The sequence below is a fragment of the Saccopteryx bilineata genome, chromosome 4, assembly GCF_036850765.1.
Source record: "Saccopteryx bilineata isolate mSacBil1 chromosome 4, mSacBil1_pri_phased_curated, whole genome shotgun sequence".
NCBI lineage: Eukaryota > Metazoa > Chordata > Mammalia > Chiroptera > Emballonuridae > Saccopteryx > Saccopteryx bilineata.
The window spans coordinates 89,175,445-89,195,165 of NC_089493.1; the positions used below are offsets into that span (position 1 = coordinate 89,175,445).

General features: G+C 43.9%; 1 protein-coding gene across 1 annotated transcript in view; it reads right to left on the reverse strand.

The window, feature by feature from the left end:
* AVEN (apoptosis and caspase activation inhibitor) overlaps positions 1–17,634 on the reverse strand; it is a 212,545-nt gene extending 194,911 nt beyond the window's left edge. Inside the window, exon 1 of the mRNA XM_066274187.1 lies at positions 17,252–17,634. Coding sequence (XP_066130284.1) covers positions 17,252–17,494 — 243 coding nt within the window. The 5' untranslated portion in view covers positions 17,495–17,634. The remainder of the gene's footprint in view (positions 1–17,251) is intronic.
* Between the last annotated feature and the right edge of the window lie 2,087 nt (positions 17,635–19,721).

Below are 19,721 nucleotides of genomic sequence, written 5' to 3' on the forward strand. Positions count from 1 at the left end.
GAGCGTCGAACTGGGATGCAGAAGGACCCAAGTTCAAGTCCCCGATGTCGCCAGCTTGTGCACGGGCTCATCTGGGTTGAGCAAAAGCTCACCGGCTTGAGCCCAAGGTCACTGACTCGAGCAAGGGATTACTCGGTCTGCTAAAGGCCCGCAGTCAAGGCATATATGAGAAAGCAATCAATGAACAACTAAGGTGTTGCAACGCGCAACGAAAAACTAATGATTGATGCTTCTCATCTCTCCATTTCTGTCTGTCTGTCCCTGTCTATCCCTCTCTCTGACTCTTTTTTTGTTTTTGTTAAAAACAACAACAACAACAAAAAATTGAGTTCAATAACTTTATGTAATACATTTTTTTTCAAATTTCGGGCCCCAAAATTAAGGTGCCTCTTATACATGAGGAAATACAGTGGTTTCATTAGGAAACTTAGCACCAAGAAAATTAACATGGATTTTTTAATTTTGTAAGCAACCTAATTTGTGTTCCCACCGTATCTTTTTATTTTATTTTATTTATTCATTTTTAGAGAGGAGAGAGAGGGAGAGAGAGAGACAGAGAGAGAGAAGGGGGGAGGAGCTGGAAGCATCAACTCCCATATGTGCCTTGACCAGGCAAGCCCAGGGTTTCGAACTGGCGACCTTAGCGTTCCAGATCGATGCTTTATCCACTGCGCCACCACAGGTCAGGCCTCCACCATATCTTTGAAGCAATAAAGAACCTACACTTTCCATTTATCAAAAGAAGTAAAATTAATAATTTTTAAATTGAGGCACAAAACATTCCAGAAAGGAGAGTACTGGTTGCTACAAACTGAATAACATCAGCCATCATCAAAATGAAGGGCCCTGATATTATTTTTGCTGTTACCCTCGAATTTTACCATTATGATAAAAATTTAAATGTTTCTAACTACTAGATACTTGTCTATGTTCCCATGATATATTTTTAATTTGTTTTTATTAATTGTTAGAGAGAGAAAGGAAGGGAAAAAGAGAGAGGAATAAAAAGGAAACGCTGATTTGTTGTTTCACTTATTTATGCATTCATTGGTTGATTCTTGTATGTGCCCTGACCAGGGTTTGAGCCCGCATGTCAGGACAATGCTCTAACCAACTGAGCTACCAGGCCAAGGATTGTTCCCCATGGTTTTAAAGGTATTCCTATGATGCTAGTAACATCTTTTACCTAAAATGATGTGTATAACAATTAAAAAATTATGCATGAGAGCCTGACCAAGTGATGGTACAGTGGATACAACATCAACCTGGGTCCCCTGTTCGAAACCTCAAGGTCACCAGCTTGAGCATGGGCTCGTTGGCTTGAGTGGCTTGATAGTAGGGTCACTGGCTTGAAGCCCAAGGTCACTGGCTTGACCAAGGGGTCACTGGCTCCGCTACAGTCTTCCAGTAAAGGCACATATGAGAAGCAATAAATGAACAACTAAAAGTAACACAACTACGAGTTGACGTTTCTCACTCTCTCCTCCCTCAAGTCCTCCCTTCCTTTCTTTCTCTCTCTCAGAAAAGAAATATATATATATGCATGAGGAAAAAAATTAGGCACATGAAATGCTCTGTCCTAAGTTAGTCTTGACCTAATTTTACAACATAAAGGAGTACTACTAAAAAGCTGATGTTCTTTCATTTTTCTTGCTAGATTTTTTCTAATTCTCCAATCCTATTATCCTATATATAGAACAAACACAGCAAACACATTTATTTTTATAAATAAATTCTAGTTTAAATTTAACAAAAATCTACTCTTTCCAATTCATCAATAATAATTTGAGAAATAGTTAAGAAAAGAAAGCAAAAATAAACACTAAAATTACCTATCAAATCTAACATTTCAAATATCATAATAAAAATACAGAATTATATAATCAACTTTAAAAAAAAATTTTTTTAAGGCCCTGGCCGGTTGGCTCAGTGGTAGAGCGTCGGCCTGGTGTGCAGGAGTCCCGGGTTCGATTCCCGGCCAGGGCACACAGGAGAAGCGTCCCTCTGCTTCTCCACCCCTCCCCCTCTCCTTCCTCTCTATCTCTCTCTTCCCCTCCCACAGCCAAAGCTCCACTGGAGCAAAGTTGGCCCGGGCACTGGGGATGGCTCTGTGGCCTCTGCCTCAGGTGCTAGAATGGCTCTGGTCACAACAGAGCAACACCCCAGATGGGCAGAGCATCGCCCCCTGGTGGGCATGCCAGGTGGATCCCGGGCGGTTGCATGCGGGAGTCTGTCTGACTGCCTCCCCGTTTCCAACTTCAGAAAAATACAAAAATAAATAAATAAATAAAATAAAAATTTTAATAACTGACCAAAAAATTTTCAAAAGTAAAAAATGGCAAAGGATCCAAAGTAAGACAAGATAACAGCTTGAATAATATATGAAACAAATGAGTTTAAAATGATAAAGAGAATAAAATAGTGTAAAGGGATTCTGTAGATATAAGACCTCTGAATACTATAATTCCTATTTCAATCTCACAGTTTAAAAAAATCTGTTATTTGCATTAAGGTAGAAACTTTAATAGACTTAGAACTAGGACAATATAAAACCAATGTGAATTAAAGCTCTTGTATAAATCTGGCCCTTGGGAGAGTGACAACTTTTTAGTTATTGAACTTACAACCACCAAAAGAAGGGAGCTTCAACTAATACAGAGGCAAATGGAACACAAAGGGCTGTCCTGACCTGAACTTCCACAATGACACTGCCTAAAAACACACTCTCTAGCTTGCCTCATCCACCTTCTCAATACCTTCTACACGCCATCACTCAGTCAACAAACATTTATTAAATCTCCTCAAAAATCACAGTGCTGTATCATATACAGGCCTTCAAGTAGCTTACAATTAATTCAATAGACATACGTGAAGTAAATAATCAACTACAGGCAGTCCTCAGGTTACAAACAAGATAGGTTCTACAGGTTTGTTCTTAAATTAAATGTGTATATATAAGTTGGAACAGGTACATTTACCTACTAAATGCAACTTAGACAAATGTTTGTCTTAACGTGGTATTTATTTGTACCTTTCTATACATATAAATACTTAAACATTTTCAAACACAACCTTAAACAATCTTGGATGATGCAGAAGATGATGGACTTGTTGGAAAGGATGGGACTGGGGTTAGAGAGTCAGGGTTGGATTCTGCTGCTGGGGTTAATTTCTTGAAGTCGGCATCCAGGGAGGCTTGTACAGAGCTTTTCTTTTTCTCACCATAAATGGTCCTGTAGCATCTCAAGCCTTCGGTAACGTAAACCTTTTTTTATTATTATTGATTTGAGAGAGAGAAACAGGAAGGCAGGGAGGGAGGAGAGAAAAGAGAAGCATCAACTCCACAGTCGCTTCACTTTAGTTGTTCATTGACTGCTTCTCATACGTGCCTTGACAGCAGTGAGGTGGGGGTGTTAGCCATGCCAGTGACCCCCTGTTCAAGCCAGTGACTTCAGGCTCAAGCCAGCGACCTTTGGGCTTAAGCCAGTGACCTTTGGATCATGTCAATGATCCCACACTCAAGCCAGCAACCTTAGGATTTCAACATCGGGGTTGATGCTCTATCCACTGAGCCACCACCAGTTAGGCCATACGGTAAACTTGTGTGAACCTCTCTGTATCAGGATCTTTACCATTCCTGCTTCAATGAGACGAAAGCATCTGCTAACTCTTTTGTAGAAAACTTTTTCAGTTCTGGACTTTCTAGGTCCCTGTTGTCTTCCCTAAATGTTATCATCTGCTGCTCTAGTTCCATAAGGTTTTCATTGGTTAGTTCTTTGCTATGGGAGTCGAGTAACTCTATGATACCATTTCCACTGATGTCTAACTGCAGTTGATTACCAATAACCCTTATGGTGCTCCGCTCATAAATGTGAGTTGTACGCATGTCAGAAGTTTATAACACAGAGACCCACTGTGTAACAAAAAGGAATAAAAATGAGTGCTATATGTATAAAGTACATCATTGCTGAGAAAAACCAGAAGCTTCACAGAGGAAGGTAGCATGTGAGCTCAGCATGTGAAAATAAGATTTTGAAAAAAGGAAAGTATAAAAAAATATAACAGTAGAGTTCAGATTGCAAACTATGGAATTATTGCTAATTCAGCTGAAAAGGAATTTACTTTTAAAATGTCAGGTAGCTCGTAAAACTGATGAGAAGTCTAGAGGCTGGCGGGTGAAACAAGTAGGAAACAGGAATTTGAGAACTCAGCCGCAGTAACAGAAACACAGTAGTTAGGATGCCATGGTAACTAGCTGCCATAATGAATTTCTGATGACATCTATATGTCATTGCCTCAGGAGTGAACGCCTAATAAAAGATGTTTCTGGGTCAGTGGACAAAAATCTCAGTAAGATCAGACAACAGTATTATGTCAATATTGATTTCCTGATTTTGGCCACTGTGCTATGGTTATGTAAGAGATTTCCTTGATTTTGTAAATTACACATTTAAATATTTAGGGGTAAGGCCCTGGCCGGTTGGCTCAGCGGTAGAGCATCGGCCTGGTGTGCGGGGGACCCGGGTTTAATTCCCGGCCAGGGCACATAGGAGAGGCGTCCATTTGCTTCTCCACACCCCCCCCCTCCTTCCTCTCTGTCTCTCTCTTCCCCTCCCGCAGCCGAGGCTCCATTGGAGCAAGGATGGCCCGGCACTGCGGATGGCTCCTTGGCCTCTGCCCCAGGTGCTGGAGTGGCTCTGGTCGCAGCAGAGCATCGCCCTCTGGTGGGCAGAGCATCGCCCCCTGGTGGGCAGAGAGTCGCCCCTAGTGGGCGTGCCGGGTGGATCCTGGTCGGGCGCATGCAGGAGTCTGTCTCTCCCCGTTTCCAGCTTCAGAAAAAAAATACAAAAATATATATATATTTAAGGGTAAAAAGACATCATATTGGCCCTGGCCGGTTGGCTCAGTGGTAGAGCATCGGCCTGGCATGCTGAAGTCCCGGGTTCAATTCCCGGCCAGGGCACACAGGAGAAACACCCATTTGCTTCTCCACCCCTCCCCCTCTCCTTTTTCTCTGTCTCTCTCTTCCCCTCCTGCAGCCAAGGCTCCATTGGAGCAAAGATGGCCCGGGCGCTGGGGATGGCTACTTGGCCTCTGCCCCAGGCGCTAGAGTGGCTCTGGTCGTGGCAGAGCAACGACCCGGAGGGGCAGAGCGTCGCCCCCTGGTGGGCGTGCCGGGGTGGATCCCAGTCCCGCGCATGCGGAAGTCTGTCTGACTGTCTCTCCCCGTTTCCAGCTTCAGAAAAATACAAAAAAAAAAAAAAAAAAGACATCATATCTACCATTTCCTCTTAAAGATTTATTAAATTTTTATTTTTTTAAAATAGTACTGTGTAGGTGGAAAGGAGAAGGCACAGGTAGTTGGCCTGTCCAAACTAAAGTGGTCATTTTAGGGGTTAGAAGTTAGACTCAAAAATATACATTATTGACCATCATATGGTATCTCCCCTTGAAAGGAAGATTTTTTAAAACACAGGGCAGGGGGTTAGATGAAAGGGAAAAAAATGGAGAAAGACAGGCAAAAAAGAATACTCAGTAGGTTTGAGAAGTTATACTCTAGTTGTTCATTTGTCTGTAAACCTACATGATCTACTACCTTGCCAACTCTAATACCTAAGCTTTTAAAGATCCCCTTCTGCATGGGACCAGCACAGTGCCGCCCACCAGAGCACTCATCCTCAGACTTCAACAGCACTTCCCCTCCCCGCTGCCCTCCAGGAAGCCAAGTGGAACACAGATGAGCCCCACTCCCCAACTCCATCTAAACACTATCTACTTTCAGTCTACTTCCACGTTGTAAAAATGAAAAACAAATCAACTTGTCTGCTTAAAATCTCCTTCCAATGTACGTAAAATATGTGCTCTTCATAAAATATTTTCTGGTCACCTCTTAATTCAATGATTCTCTTGGCTGTGAAAAAGAGAAAAATTCTTTTTAAAACTTAAAAGGAAGTGTTCTACACAATCATGCTGACATGAAAAAGCAGCAGCAAACCATAGCATAACCTGGGAGCTAGGCGAAGAACAGCAAGGAAAAACGGAAAGCCAAGCTTTGTCTTTAGAAACATACTCATTTTTCACCAAACTTTGCTTCCAGAAAACTCATAACTTCTTTGGAAGTTCACTTTGTGTATCTGCAACAGGGATTAAGCCTTCTTCAATAATATAAGACTAGGCTTTAATAAGCTCAAATATTAAACAAAGACATGTTATCTTATTATCTGCTTTGTAGTGAAAGGAAAACATGAGGTATCCTTCTCCTCAATATCATTCCAACAACTGGCATGTGTCCACAATAAATAGAACTATAGATTCCAAATCCTCTCTTTAAATGAAATTCACACTGCATTGGACTTTGAGAAGGAATACTAGTAATATTTTTTATTTTTCCCAAACATAGCTGTTATTATTCCTTTTATACCAGAGATGATAGAAACCTAACTATGGTGACTAGTGTATTTCACATAATACACACTCGTTAACAAAAATCTCTCAGCATTAGTAACTTCTCACAGGTAAATACAAAAGTAGAGGAATCACGACACTGATAATCCAAGAATACATATGAACTTTTGGTAGTCCTGTCATCCTAATTATGCTTTGTTTAGGTTAATTATATAAAAATGTGTTTACTATCCCACAACATAACTTTGACTTGGTGCTAAAGAAATAGAGATCCTCAATAAATTCAATTTTTTAAAAAATATGGGTCAGATATATTTATATCCGTACTCAGTAGGAAAAGGACACCAATGCAGGACTAAGCGTGTACAACATGGAATTCTATCAATCTCCTACGCAGTTTTTAATTTTCCTGCTGTGTGCACACACCAATAGATGAAAGGAACACCCCGGGAGCATTGTTCTTTACAAAAATTATCTTTGGCCCTGGTTGGTGGCTCTGTGGGTAGAGTCAGCCTGGCGTACAGACGTCCCAGGTTGGATTCCCAGTCAGGGCACCCAGGACAAGTGACCATCTGCTTCTCTCTCCCTCCCTCTCCTCCTTATCGCCCTCTTCCTTCCCTCAGCCAGTGGCTCAATTGGTTCCCTGCGCTCTGAGGATAGCTCAGTTGGTCTGAGCAAATCAGCATCAGGTGCTAAAAACAGCTCAATACTGAAGCATCGGCCCAAGATGGGGTTGCCAGGTGGATCTCAGTTGAGGCACATGCAGGAGTCTGCCTCACTATCTCATCCCCTCTCACCTAAAAAAAAACAAACAAAAATTGTTTTTCAATCAATTTAAGACTGACTGACATCAGGTTGGTCAAATTCTAAAAACAGCATCCTAGCAACATCAGGATAAAATTACACATATCAATTTGAATTTTTTTCAACATCCTCTAACAAAATCCACTCAAAAGTGAAATATCTGTAACATTTTTATCTATCCACTGCCCCATGACACCTTTATAGAAATTTTTCAGACCAATAAAAGTATTATTTCCATCCAAAAGAAAAAAAGTATAAAGCATTTACTCTTGGTACCTACACACACACACACACACACACACACACACACACACACACACCATGCAAATGTACTCTAACAAAAGGAAATGAAATTTCAAAAGGAATGAATCTAATGCCCCACATGTCAATCAGTAGCTTCTACCGAATAAAACTATGTGTCAATATGAACTTTATTTTTCCCTTTGATATTTCTGAATAGAAAACATCTGAATAGAAAACATCTTTACAACCACTTAATTTGTAAGAAAGGCTAGAAAGACATGCAGTGGTATGGTTAGTATCAAATGACCTACCAGGACTAGAGGCCAATTGCCCTGTGTGGTGGAAAATAATCACAGATAAAAGCAGCAATGGCTTAATAAGATTTATTAAGGCGTCCCCAAACTACAGCCCGCGGGCCGCAATGCGGCCCCCTGAGGCCATTTATCCAGCCCCCACTGCACTTCTGGAAGGGGCACCTCTTTCACTGGTGGTCAGTGAGAGGACCACTGTATTTGGCAGCCCTCCAATGGTCTGAGGGACAGTGAACTGGCCCCCTGTGTAAAAAGTTTGGAGACCCCTGGTAGTTCCCCAAGGAAGACAGCCTGGTGGTCTCAAATTAAGAGCTTGCTGTTTCCCATCCTAGCAATGATGGTAACATTGTGAAGAAAGACAAATAATTGGAAGAAAAGAAGGAGGGAAAGAGGGAGGAAGGGACGAAAGGAAGGAAGGAAGGAAGGGAGGGAGGGAGGGAGGGAGGGAGGGAGGGAGGGGAAAAGTAAAGAAAAGAAAAGAAAAGAAAAGAAAAGAGAAAAAGAAAAGAAAAGAAAAGAAAAGAAAAGAAAAGAAAAGAAAAGAAAAGAAAAGAAAAGAAAAGAAAAGAAAAAAGAACCCCACAAAAACAAAAACACACCTCTGGGTGAACATATGCAATAAACTATGTTGTGTAAAGAAAAAAAAGAAGCAAGTAATGTGAAGTCAACAGTCCTCAAAATGGAATATGCATAAACCTGGGGGTTCATAAAGATTTTCCAAGAGTTGTGTGAGCAAGCATGTTTTTAAGGAAATCAAGTTTCAGATACTCCATGTCCACACTCTTTCCTAGGAGCAGTTTGGTTTATCTTAGAATGCACTTGAGGACGGGACAACCCCTTCTCAGTCTTTCTCCCTCTGATTACGGTGCATTCCCTGAGTCCTCAAGCAAAGGGGTAATTTTAAACCGATGTTGAAAACGTATAATTCTAAAGACCTAAAGGTCATGTGACAAGTCCTTTTGCAAATCAGGTCATTTCCAATTCCTTTCTTTCAACAAAATTGAAGGAGGGCCTAATCCAGTTGTCAGCTGACAGATCACTAAAATTTTTTACAGAATGATTTTGGCATATAATTATAAAGATAGTCAAAGAATTGCATGACACATATAATGACACTCCAACCACCACCTTCTACCGAAGCAGAAAAGGTGATCACTAAAATATTTTCAAGTTTGAAAATACAAGGTGGGGCAAAAGTACGTTTACAGTTGTTCATATGTAAGATAACAATACCCTGTTTTGTGTATTCACAACTATAAACCGACTTTTGCCCCACCTGTATATTACATTAAGTTCTATAAAAGACGTAGAATTAAAACACAAGTGAAAAAGAAAAAGGAATAATGTAAACCTCTCACTGCTAAAGAGTTTAATGTGATTCTTAAATGGATGATGGTCAAATATCAAATACTAGAATATTTAGAACCTATCCAGGTATAACAACGATGTGATGGTTCTAGTCAATATGTCAATATGGATAATACACTGGAAATTTTATATGCTGAAACTCTCCAAGCCATTGATTTAAAATGTAAGCTATAAATGTTAAAGTAAAATATCATACATAATTTATCAAAAATATTTCAGTCAGGCCCTGCCTGGATGGATAGTTTGGTTGGTTAAAGCATTGTCCTGATACCCAAAGGTTGCTGGTTAAATCCTGGGTAAAGGCACATACAGAAACAGATCAATGTTTCTGTCTCTTTCCCTTCCTCTCTCTCTGAAACCAACAAATAAAAAATATTTTTTAAAAAATATTTCAGGCGCCTGACCTGTGGTGGTGCAGTGGATAAAGTGTCGACCTGGAAATGCTGAGGTCGCCGGTTCGAAACCCTGGGCTTGCCTGGTCACGGCACATATGGGAGTTGATGCTTCCTGCTCCTCCCCCCTTCTCTCTCTCTCTCTCTCTTTCTCTCTCTCCTCTAAAGTGAATAAATAAAAAAAATTTAAAAAAAAAAAAAAAAAAATATTTCAGGCAGCCTGACCAGTAGTGGCACAGTGGATAGAGCAGAACCTGGGATGCAGAGGTCCCAGGTTTGAAACTCCAAGGTCGCCAGCATGAGCACGGGCTCACCAGCTTGAGCGTGGGATCATGGAAATTATCTCAGGCCCTGGCTGGTTGACTCAGCAGACAGAGCGTGGGCCTGGCATATGGAGTTTCTGGGTACGATTCCTGGTCAGGGCACATAAGAAAAGCGACCATCTGCTTCTCTCCCCTTCCTTCTCTCCTTTTCTCCTTCTTGCCCTCCCGCAGCCAGTGGCTCGATTAGTTTGAGTGTCAGCCCTGGGGCTGAGGATAGCTCTGGGGTCTGAGCATTGGCCTTAGGTGCTGAGGATAGCTTGGTTGATTTGACCATCAGCCCCAGACAGGGGCTGCTGGGTAGAGATCCTGGTTGGGGTGCAGATGGGAGTCTGTCTCACTATCTCCCTTCCTCTCACTTGAAAAAAAAAGAAAGAAAAGACATGATCTCATGGTCACTGGCTTGAGCCCAAAGGTCACTGGCTTGAAGCCCCAGGTCATTGGTTTGAGCAGGGGTCACTGACTCAGCTTAAGCTCCCTGGTCAAGCAAGTATGAGAAGCAATCAATGAACAACTAAGTGACACAACTACAAGTTGATGCTTGTCATCTCTCTCCTTTCCTGTTTCTCTCTCTCTCTTGCTAAAATAATATACATATTTCAGGCAGACTACAGGCACAATGTTTTAAGAATCAGTTAACTGTATTAATAATGGGAATATGGCCAAGTCCCTGGCCAGTCAGCTCAGTGGTAGAGCACTGGCCTGGCGTGTGGAAGTCCTGGGTTCAATTCCCAGCCAGGGCACACAGGAGAAGCACCAATCTGTTTCTTAACCCTTCCCTCTCTCCTTTCTCTGTCTCTCTCCTCCCCTCCTGCAGCCAAGGCTCCACTGGAGCAAAGTTGGCCTGGACGCTAAGGACGGCTGCATGACCTCTGCTTCAGGTGCTAGAATGGCTCCGGTTGCACTGGAGCAACGGCCCAGATGGGCAGAGCATTGCCCCCTTGTGGGCTTGCCAGGTGGATCCCAGTCCGGCACATGCGGGAGTCTGTCCGTCTCCCTCCCAGAATCTCACTTCAGAAAAATACAAAAAAAAAGAAAGAAAATATCTAAATGAAATAATGGTAAGAAAAGCAAACCTCAAAACAGTATACATTAGAAAAGATAGTGTGTGAGCAGTGGTTTGCAACAGCAGGGGAAAGCATCAACTCTGGATTTGAAGAGATAATCTTTTCTTTTTTTTAAATACAGTGAGAGGAGGGAGGCAGAGACAGACTCCCATATCCGCCTTCACCAGGATCCACACAGCAAGCCCACTGGGGGCGATGCTCTGCCCATCTGAGGTGTTGCTGCATTGCTCAGCAACCAAGTTCTTCTTAGTGCCCAAGCCATCCTCAACACCTGGGGCCAACTCGTGAAGAGCTAATCTTAAAGCAATTTTCTTTTGGGACACTTAAGCACATTCAGCTTCTAACCAAAAATGCTTCAGTCTTTCTTTTTTTAAAAAAAAAAAAAAGGAAAATAATAGTCTAGAGGCTGTCACTTAGTTTGAGCTTTAATAGGCTCTTAAGTTCTAACACGATAAGGGTGACTCCTTTCAGCAATAATGAAGGGCAAGTCCCTTAAAGACCTGCCAGCAATTTGGATTTGACATCTCTCTTCTTCTAGGTTCACAGTAAATTTGAACATCAAGATCAGAGAATTTCCATTTTACTGAGTGAAACGGCAGCAATGAAAATGTCAAATCCTCAGGCAAAGGATTGATATATTATTGTTTGCAAAGCAAAAGTTTGGTAAGGAAAAAAATTTCTCCAAGTTCTACTCTCTTTAATGCAGTTGTAAATAGCAACCTTATCTTTTATTAGACATAAATTATTAAGACTCAATTAAAAGTAGTTACCATATAAATATGGAACAAGAAAGCAAAGATCTGCTGACATCCACAATAAATGAACATGGTATCAGGGTTACCTTAAAGCCTTATAACAATATGGAAACATCAGGAAAAAACAGGTATGTGAAAAGCATCATTCAATAGTCCTCCACATATCCCCTTTCAAATCCCAAAGTCACCCAGAGGCAGTTTAGGGTAGTAGTTGAAAGAACAGGTCCTGGAGCCAAAATGCCTGGGTTGAGTCCAGGCTTTGCAATTTGCTGGCTGAATGATAAAGGATAAATTATTTAACCTCTCCTAACTGTGAGTTACTTAACTGTGCCTGTTTTCTTATCTCATACCAAGTGCTCAGTAAATGTGTTACTATCATTACAAGGAGGAAAAAAAGGGGGAAAGTTCCAAGGAAAGCCAGCAGGCCTTGACTTTCTCTTTGTTAGTAGCTCATCAAAAGATGAATATGACTCACTGTTGGCAACACAGAGGACAGAGCACTGACCTGGGATGCTGAGGACCCAGGTTCAAAACCCCGAGGTCTCCGGCTTGGGCGCAGGCTCGTTTGGCTTGAGCACAGGCTCACCAGCTTGAATGCAGGGTCACCAGCTTGAGCATGGGGTTGCTGACTAGAATGTGGGATCATAGACATGAACCCCATGGTCGCCAGATTGAGTGCAGGATCATCAACATGATCCTACGGTTGCTGGATTGAGCAAAGGGTCACTGGATTGGCTGGAGCCCCCTGCTCAAGGCACATATGAGAAGCAGTCAATGAACAACTAAAGTGATGCACTATAAGTTGATGCTTCTCATCTCTCTCCCTGTCTCTCTAGCACACACACCCCCACCCCAAAAAAAAAGAGATGAATATAATTCTAAGAAACCCTAGCCTGACCAGGCAGTGGTGCAGTGGATAATGTCGGACTGGGACGTGGAGGACCCAGGTTCGAGACCCCGAGGTTGCCAGCTTGAGCGCGGACTCATTGGGTTTGAGCAAAGCTCACCAGCTTGGACCCAAGGTCGCTGGCTCAAGCAAGGGGTCACTCAGTCTGCTGAAGGCCCGCGGTCAAGGCACATATGAGAAATCAATCAATGGACAACTAAGGAACCGCAACAAAGAATTGATGTTTCTCATCTCTCTCCCTTACTGTCTGTCTGTCCCTAGCTGTCCCTCTCTCTGACTCTCTCTGTCTCTGCCACAAAAAAACCCAAAAAACCAATATTTGAGATTTTTAAGTCCCTGATTGCATTAGGTGCATCATGCTTCTAGTGGGTATTCAATAAAAGCAACTAGCCTTATGATATGCTGACCCACACTGTAGGATTGGGGTTCATACAATCTACAGAAGGATTGATTTAAAAGCAAGAGATCTGCCCTGGCCAGTTGGCTCAGTGGTAGAGCGTAGGCCCAACATGTGGATGTCCCAAGTTCGATCCCGGTCAGGGTACACTGGAAAGTGACCATCTGCTGCTCCCCTCACCGCCACCCTCCACCTCTCTCCTCCTCCTCCTGCAGCCCTGGCTCAATTGGTGCAAATAGCCCCGGGCACTGAGGATGGCTCCATGGAGCCTCCACCTCCCGTGCTAAATGGAGCATGGCCCCAAAAGGGCAGAGCATCCGCCCCAGACAGGAGTCATCAGGTGGATCCCGGTCAGGGCGCGTGCAAGAGTCTGTCTCTCTATCTCCCCTCCTCTCATTTGGAAAAGAAAGGAAGAAAAAAAAGAGAGCAAGACACTCACAGATGCTATGTACTCAGCTAAATTACCTTGGAATATTGTGTATCTAGAATTTTATCTAGTCTTATTTTGTTATTTTCCATTTATAAGCCACATAAATGTTATGGTCTAAAGTGGTGGTCTCCAACCTTTTTTGGGCCACAGACTGGTATAATGTCAGAAAATATTTTCACAGATCGGCCTTTAGGGTGGGATGGATAAATGTATCACGTGACCGAGACAAGCGTCAAGAGTGAGTCTTAGACGGATGTAACAGAGGAAATCTGGTCATTTTTTAAAAATAAAACATCATTCAGACTTAAATATAAATAAAATGGAAATAATGTAAGTTATTTATTCTTTCTCTGTGGACCGGTACCAAATGGTCTAAAGTATACCTGCTCACAAAAATTAGGGGACATGTTATCGTTTCATATTAATTTTGAAATATCATATTAATTTTGAAGTATAGAAAGCAGAGGCTGTAAGCAAACAGAATTAAATTCCAAAGTTAGGTTAAAACTCTATTACTAATTTTTTTCTTTCTGATCATTTCAATTAATCTTCATATGGGGCACAAATGCACCATGGGATATGAGAAGTAGGAGGTATCAGGCCAAGCAATCAATCTTATCCCATTTATTCTTTAGGCACCAATAATGCTATTATTAGCAAGCCTAAATATGAACAGTACTTCAGAATCTGAAAGTGAAAGGGATCTCAGAGGTCACCAACCCAAAACAAATGAAGGAATAATCTTTCCCACGTTTCATCATCCAGCTTTGCCTGAAAATATGATGGCACTGGTAACAGTGGTGGAAGGGGTCGTGGCTGCAGCTCTAGTTTGTGCCCCAGGCACTGTCCATGCATTCACACACACTGCCACAGGGAATCAATCTGCAAAATGAGAAAATCCTAAAAGAAAATATAAGATGGAGTTGTAAAGACATTCCAAAAGAGATAAAAGACTAAAATTTTAATAGAATGGGTTATGATATTAGTCTAAATCAAAAAAATACTCATCCTCTAAATGACAGACCATCATTTTACTCAATTTAGTTCAACAGAGATGAACAAAACAGAAACACTTTCATTCACTCATTTTAATAAGTTAAAGACACTTGTTATAAAGGCCTGTGTGCCACTTTAGTAAGTACGAAAAAGTACCATTACTACAATTACTATTAAAACAAGATCCCGCCCTGGCCGGTTGGCTCAGTGGTAGAGCGTCGGCCTGGCGTGCAGAAGTCCCGGGTTCGATTCCCCGCCAGGGCACACCGGAGAAGCGCCCATCTGCTTCTCCACCCCTCCCCCTCTCCTTCCTCTCTGTCTCTCTCTTCCCCTCCTGCAGCCAAGGCTCCATTGGAGCAAAGGTTGGCCTAGGCACTGAGGATGGCTCTATGGCCTCTGCCTCAGGCGCTAGAATGGCCCTGGTTGCAATAGAGCAACGCCCCAGATGGGCAGAGCATCGCCCCCTGGTGGGCATGCCGGGTGGATCCCGGTTGGGCGCATGTGGGAGTCTGTCTGACTGCCTCCTCATTTCCAACTTCAGAAAAATACAAAAAAAAAAAACAAGATCCCTGTAGCCAAGGAGTGTCTGCTCTGTTGTCAGTAAAGCGGTGACTGGTTCACAAAAACTTAAGAGATAAAACATTGTGGAGTGAAGGATGTAAACAAGAGCTGGTATAAATCCCAGCTCTGCTACTAGCTATGTCAGCTTACACAAGTAAGTTAACCTATAAAATTAAAGATGTTAATTTTGCTTTAAAAATAAAGTTGTAATACATATATAAAGATATATAGATATATATATGTAATGTTATAAAACAACCTTCATTTCCTGATAAGCTGACCATAAGAATTTCTTCATACCTCACTTAAATTTTACTTATTTCCTACCTTGATCCTAACAAAGCTAAGTTTGTTACACTTAAAATCTTAGGTTTTGTAATTTTTTTTCCAATTCTGTATTTCTGTATATAACTACCATCTTCAGGGATATTTTACCTACTGTGCCCATAAGATATTGCAAATATTTCAGTTATAGGAAATTTTACCTCCATCAAAAAAAAAAAAAGAATTAAAATGTTTTAACCTATGCACATGAGAATTTAAAACATAAAGACAGTTTTATACTGTAAATGTTAAAATAACAGAACAGCTCATAAAAAGACAGTACTGTGTGGCTCCTTTAGTTGAAACATATATTAGTGGAGCAAGACTTTGCCCATTATCACTCCCTGCTGCTGTCTCTAAGACATTGCCTTAGGAATGTGTGACAAAGACCAATCAATCCTATTGCTATTAAAATTCAGGCCTTGGCTGGTTGGCTCAGCGGTAGAGCGTCGGCCTGGCGTGTGGGGGACCCGGGTTCTATTCCCGGCCGGGGCACATGGGAGAGGCGCCCATTTGCTTCTCCACCCCCAACCCCTCCTTCCTCTCTGTCTCTCTCTTCCCCTCCCGCAGCCGAGGCTCCATTGGAGCAAGGATGGCCCGGGCGCTGGGGATGGTTCCTTGGCCTCTGCCCCAGGCGCTACAGTGGCTCTGGTTGCTCGCGGCAGAGCGACGCCCAGGAGGGGCAGAGCGTCGCCCCCTGGTGGGCGTGCCGGGTGGATCCGGTTGGGCGCATGCGGGAGTCTGTCTGTCTCTCCCCGTTTCCAGCTTCAGAAAAATACAAAAAAAAAAAAAAATTCAAAAGGATGAAGGCCAGTGACCCAAATCCTACATGTGCATAATAAAAGAGAAGCACTACACTTTTTTTTTATAAAGAGAGACAGGAAGAGAGATGAGGAGAATCAACTCAGAGTTGTGGCACTTTAGTTCACTGATTGCTTCTCACACTGAGCCAGTGACCCCTTGATCAAGCCAGTGACGCTGGGCTCAAGCCAGCGACCATGGGATCATGTCCAGGATCCCATACTCAGGCCTGCAACCCCACTCTCAAGCTGGTGAACCCTGACTCAAGTCGATGAGCCCACGCTCAAGCTGGCAACCTCGGGGTTTCAAACCCAGGACCTCAGTGTCTCAGGTCCATGCTCTATCCCCTGTGCTACCAGTGAAGCATATACTACTTTTTAAGAAAGAACTGTACGCCTTGGCTGGGTAGTTGGTTGGTTAGAGCGAGGTCTGATATACCACGATTGGGAGTTTGATCCCTGTCAGGCCACATTCAAGAACCAACCAATTAATGCATAAATAGGGGGAACAACAGTCTCTGTTTCTTTCTTTCTCTATGTCTCTCTCCCTTGAGATCTCTGTTAAGTTAAAAAAAACAAACAAACAAAAAATAACCATGCATCTGATCCCACCCCTAAAAACCATGAGCGCAATCCATCTGGGACTTTCTTTCATTCAATAAATATTTATTATCCGCCAACTGTGTGCCAGGCATTGCACAGCGAACACAAGAGACCGTGTGTGTGTGTGAAGGGGGGGTGGGGGGGGCCTTCTCTCCTAAGAACAGGAATGTCTCCCGTTCTGTCTGTAAGGCTGCCCACGTCTTAGTTCCAGGAGGACAAGCCGTAGCTTGCCCCTCACCCCACGAAGGTTAATGATACTGACACTCCACCCGAACTCGGCGGGCCCGCTCCGCTCGCAGCCCTGACACAGCTTCCGCGCCTGGGGTTCTTAACCACCACGGACGGGAACCCTGGGCTCGGGGAAGCCCGCGGCCCGAGCGCCGGCTCCAGCGGCCCCGCGAAGGCGAGCGGAGCACGCCGGACCCGCCACGGGCACGCCCCGCGCGCCCGCCGTCCGCCCCGCGCAGGCGCCGCTGCCGCCACCGCCACCGCCCGCGCGCGACTCGCGGCTCGGACCCCACCCGCTGGGGTTTCGCGCGTTCCCGACCCACCAGCCATAGCCTCTTACCGGCGCCCTGGTTCCGGCGCCCCGGCCTCCCGGCTCCCGGCGGCCGCCCCGCGGGGCGCCTCCTCCTCGGCCGCGGCCGCCGCGGAAACCCCGGCCGCGGCCCCGGCGGCCGCTTCCGTCCCCGCTGCCGCTTCTCGCCAGCGCCGCTGCGGCTCCGGCCCTCTCGCGGTCGCGATCCCCGCTGGGCCGGTCACGGCCGGACCGGCGTCCGTGGCCGCCCCGAGCTCCCCGGTCCGCCTGCATCTGGCCGCTGCCGGCGGTGTTGAGCGAGCGGGAGCCGGGCCGCCGCCCAGAGGCCCTTGTCCCACCGGAAGCGGGCCGCACGGCGGAGCCGCGAGCGACGGCCCGGTGGCTGCGAGCGCGGGGTGCGGGGCCGGGGGTGGAAGCCGCCGCGGGGGAGGGGCGGCCCCGTGCTGGCAGGTGGGGCTGGGCGGCCAGGGAAGGCGAGGGCCCGATGAAGGCCCGACTGGTGGCAGCCGGCAGTTGGGTACCAGGGTGGGTCTGAGGGAGGGATCGTGGAAAGCAAAAGGACAGGTTATAAACGGTTTCTGTAATATAAACTCATTTTTGTTTAATAATAATAATAATAATAATAATAATAATTGAAAATACAAATATGGGTGTGTGTAATGCTGGTGGCTGGGGCCAGGCAGGTTCACAGTGGATTTGAGCAGACGGTAGAGAAACTGCAGAGCTGCGAAGGGTCAGGCCATACCGTTTATTGGAGGCTCACAGAGACAGGCAAGCAAATAAACAACATAAGGGAAAATCTGCTATTCTCAGTAAGGGCAAGGGAGCGAGGAAAATCGCACCTCCCCGGAGTGGAAGAGCGATCTGGGAGAAGCACAGCCTCACATAGGCTAGCTGTGCACAGGTGCCTCTGCCATGTGCTCATACTAATCAAGCAAAGTGCTTGCAGAACAAGCCTAACACAGCTACCTGCCCCACAGTGTTTGTGTAAAATGTCTAAAAAAACATAAGCCAAAATATTAATTGGTTAACTGTGGTGAGACGGCAAGTTATTTTTAATTATCAAGAATGAATATTATTTCTTAAATTATGCAGAACTCGAGTTCAAGAGGAGGTATGGAGGCAAAGGCCGGGTGGGTCTCAGGTGAAGGTGGGTGTGGACTGCAGCAACAACTGGGAGTAGAGAGAACGGTCCAGAACTGGTAGATGGATAGAAAGGGCTCTGGGGTCATGAAGAGAATTTTGGTAGAAGTGACTACTTCAGCTCACTCTTACTGAGCACATGAGCATTAAATTCTCCTAACAGTCCTGTTATCCTTATTTTGCAGATGAGGAAGTCACGCTAGAGAATTTAACTCACCTTGTGTAACACAGCTAGGTAGTGGTTCTACTCACTGCAGTCTATTCTGTGTGTTTCACTTATTCAGTAGAAAGTTTTTGAGACATCCATGTTTTATGATTTAATGCTTTTTTAATGCCTAAGTAGTAGTCTAATTTATGAATAAGACTTTTTAACCAAGGGGAAAGAGCAATTGGTTATTGATACATGGGAGCCCTTTTTAACTTCATATTAAAGAAACCACATGAAAACAACAAAGACAGGGCTTAAGACGCCTATTATCCAATCAGCATTGAAAACGAGTGTTTTCTTCTTAGTCTTTTCTGGCCCTTACCTTCTCATCCCCCTGACCTTCCCACTTAGAATTGGACACAAAGTCCTGTTAACTATTCCATCTCCTGTCTCATTATCTACTTCCTTGGCTCTCAATTTAATTCAGGCCCTAACTACTTGTGGGCTAGATTATCCCAATGGTTTCCAAATGGCTCTGCCTAGAATTCTAATTCTCCTCCACAGAATAATTTTTTTGAGAGTATAGTGATTAAGAATCAAGACTTTTAAGCCATACTGCCCTGGGTTCCAATCATTCCATTACTAACTGTCCAGGAATGGTAGCAGTTTGGTACATTGTCTCTTCCTAATTTTATAGGCAGTGACATAGAGTTGGTAACTTGAAATGGGCCTCAGAACTGTTACACCACAGAAATTGCTGATTCCTCCAGAGCAAGGCTTTGTTGGGGCTGAGGGTAGAAACAGATTGTTAGATTTCCCAGCACGCCACTGATTTGGGTTCTTACCAAGTTGAACACACATTCATCTCGTGCCAGACATTAGCACAAATCAAAGGTTTCTCAACTTTGGCACATCTAGAGCTAGGTAATTTTGTGTGGTGTTAGTGTGTCCTTTGTATTAATGTTTAAAAGGATTCCAGCCTCTACCACTCAGTGGTCCCCCCTTATCCGCAGGAGGATGCTCCAGACCCCCAGTGAATGCCTGAAACTGCAGATAGTACTAAACCCTGAACTTACTGTTTTTTTCCTGTACATACATACCTATCATAGTTTATAAATTAGACAATAATTATGACCATATGCTGTAATAAAAGTTATGTGAATGTGTCTCTCAAAATACCTTACTGCATTGTATTCACCTTTTGAAATA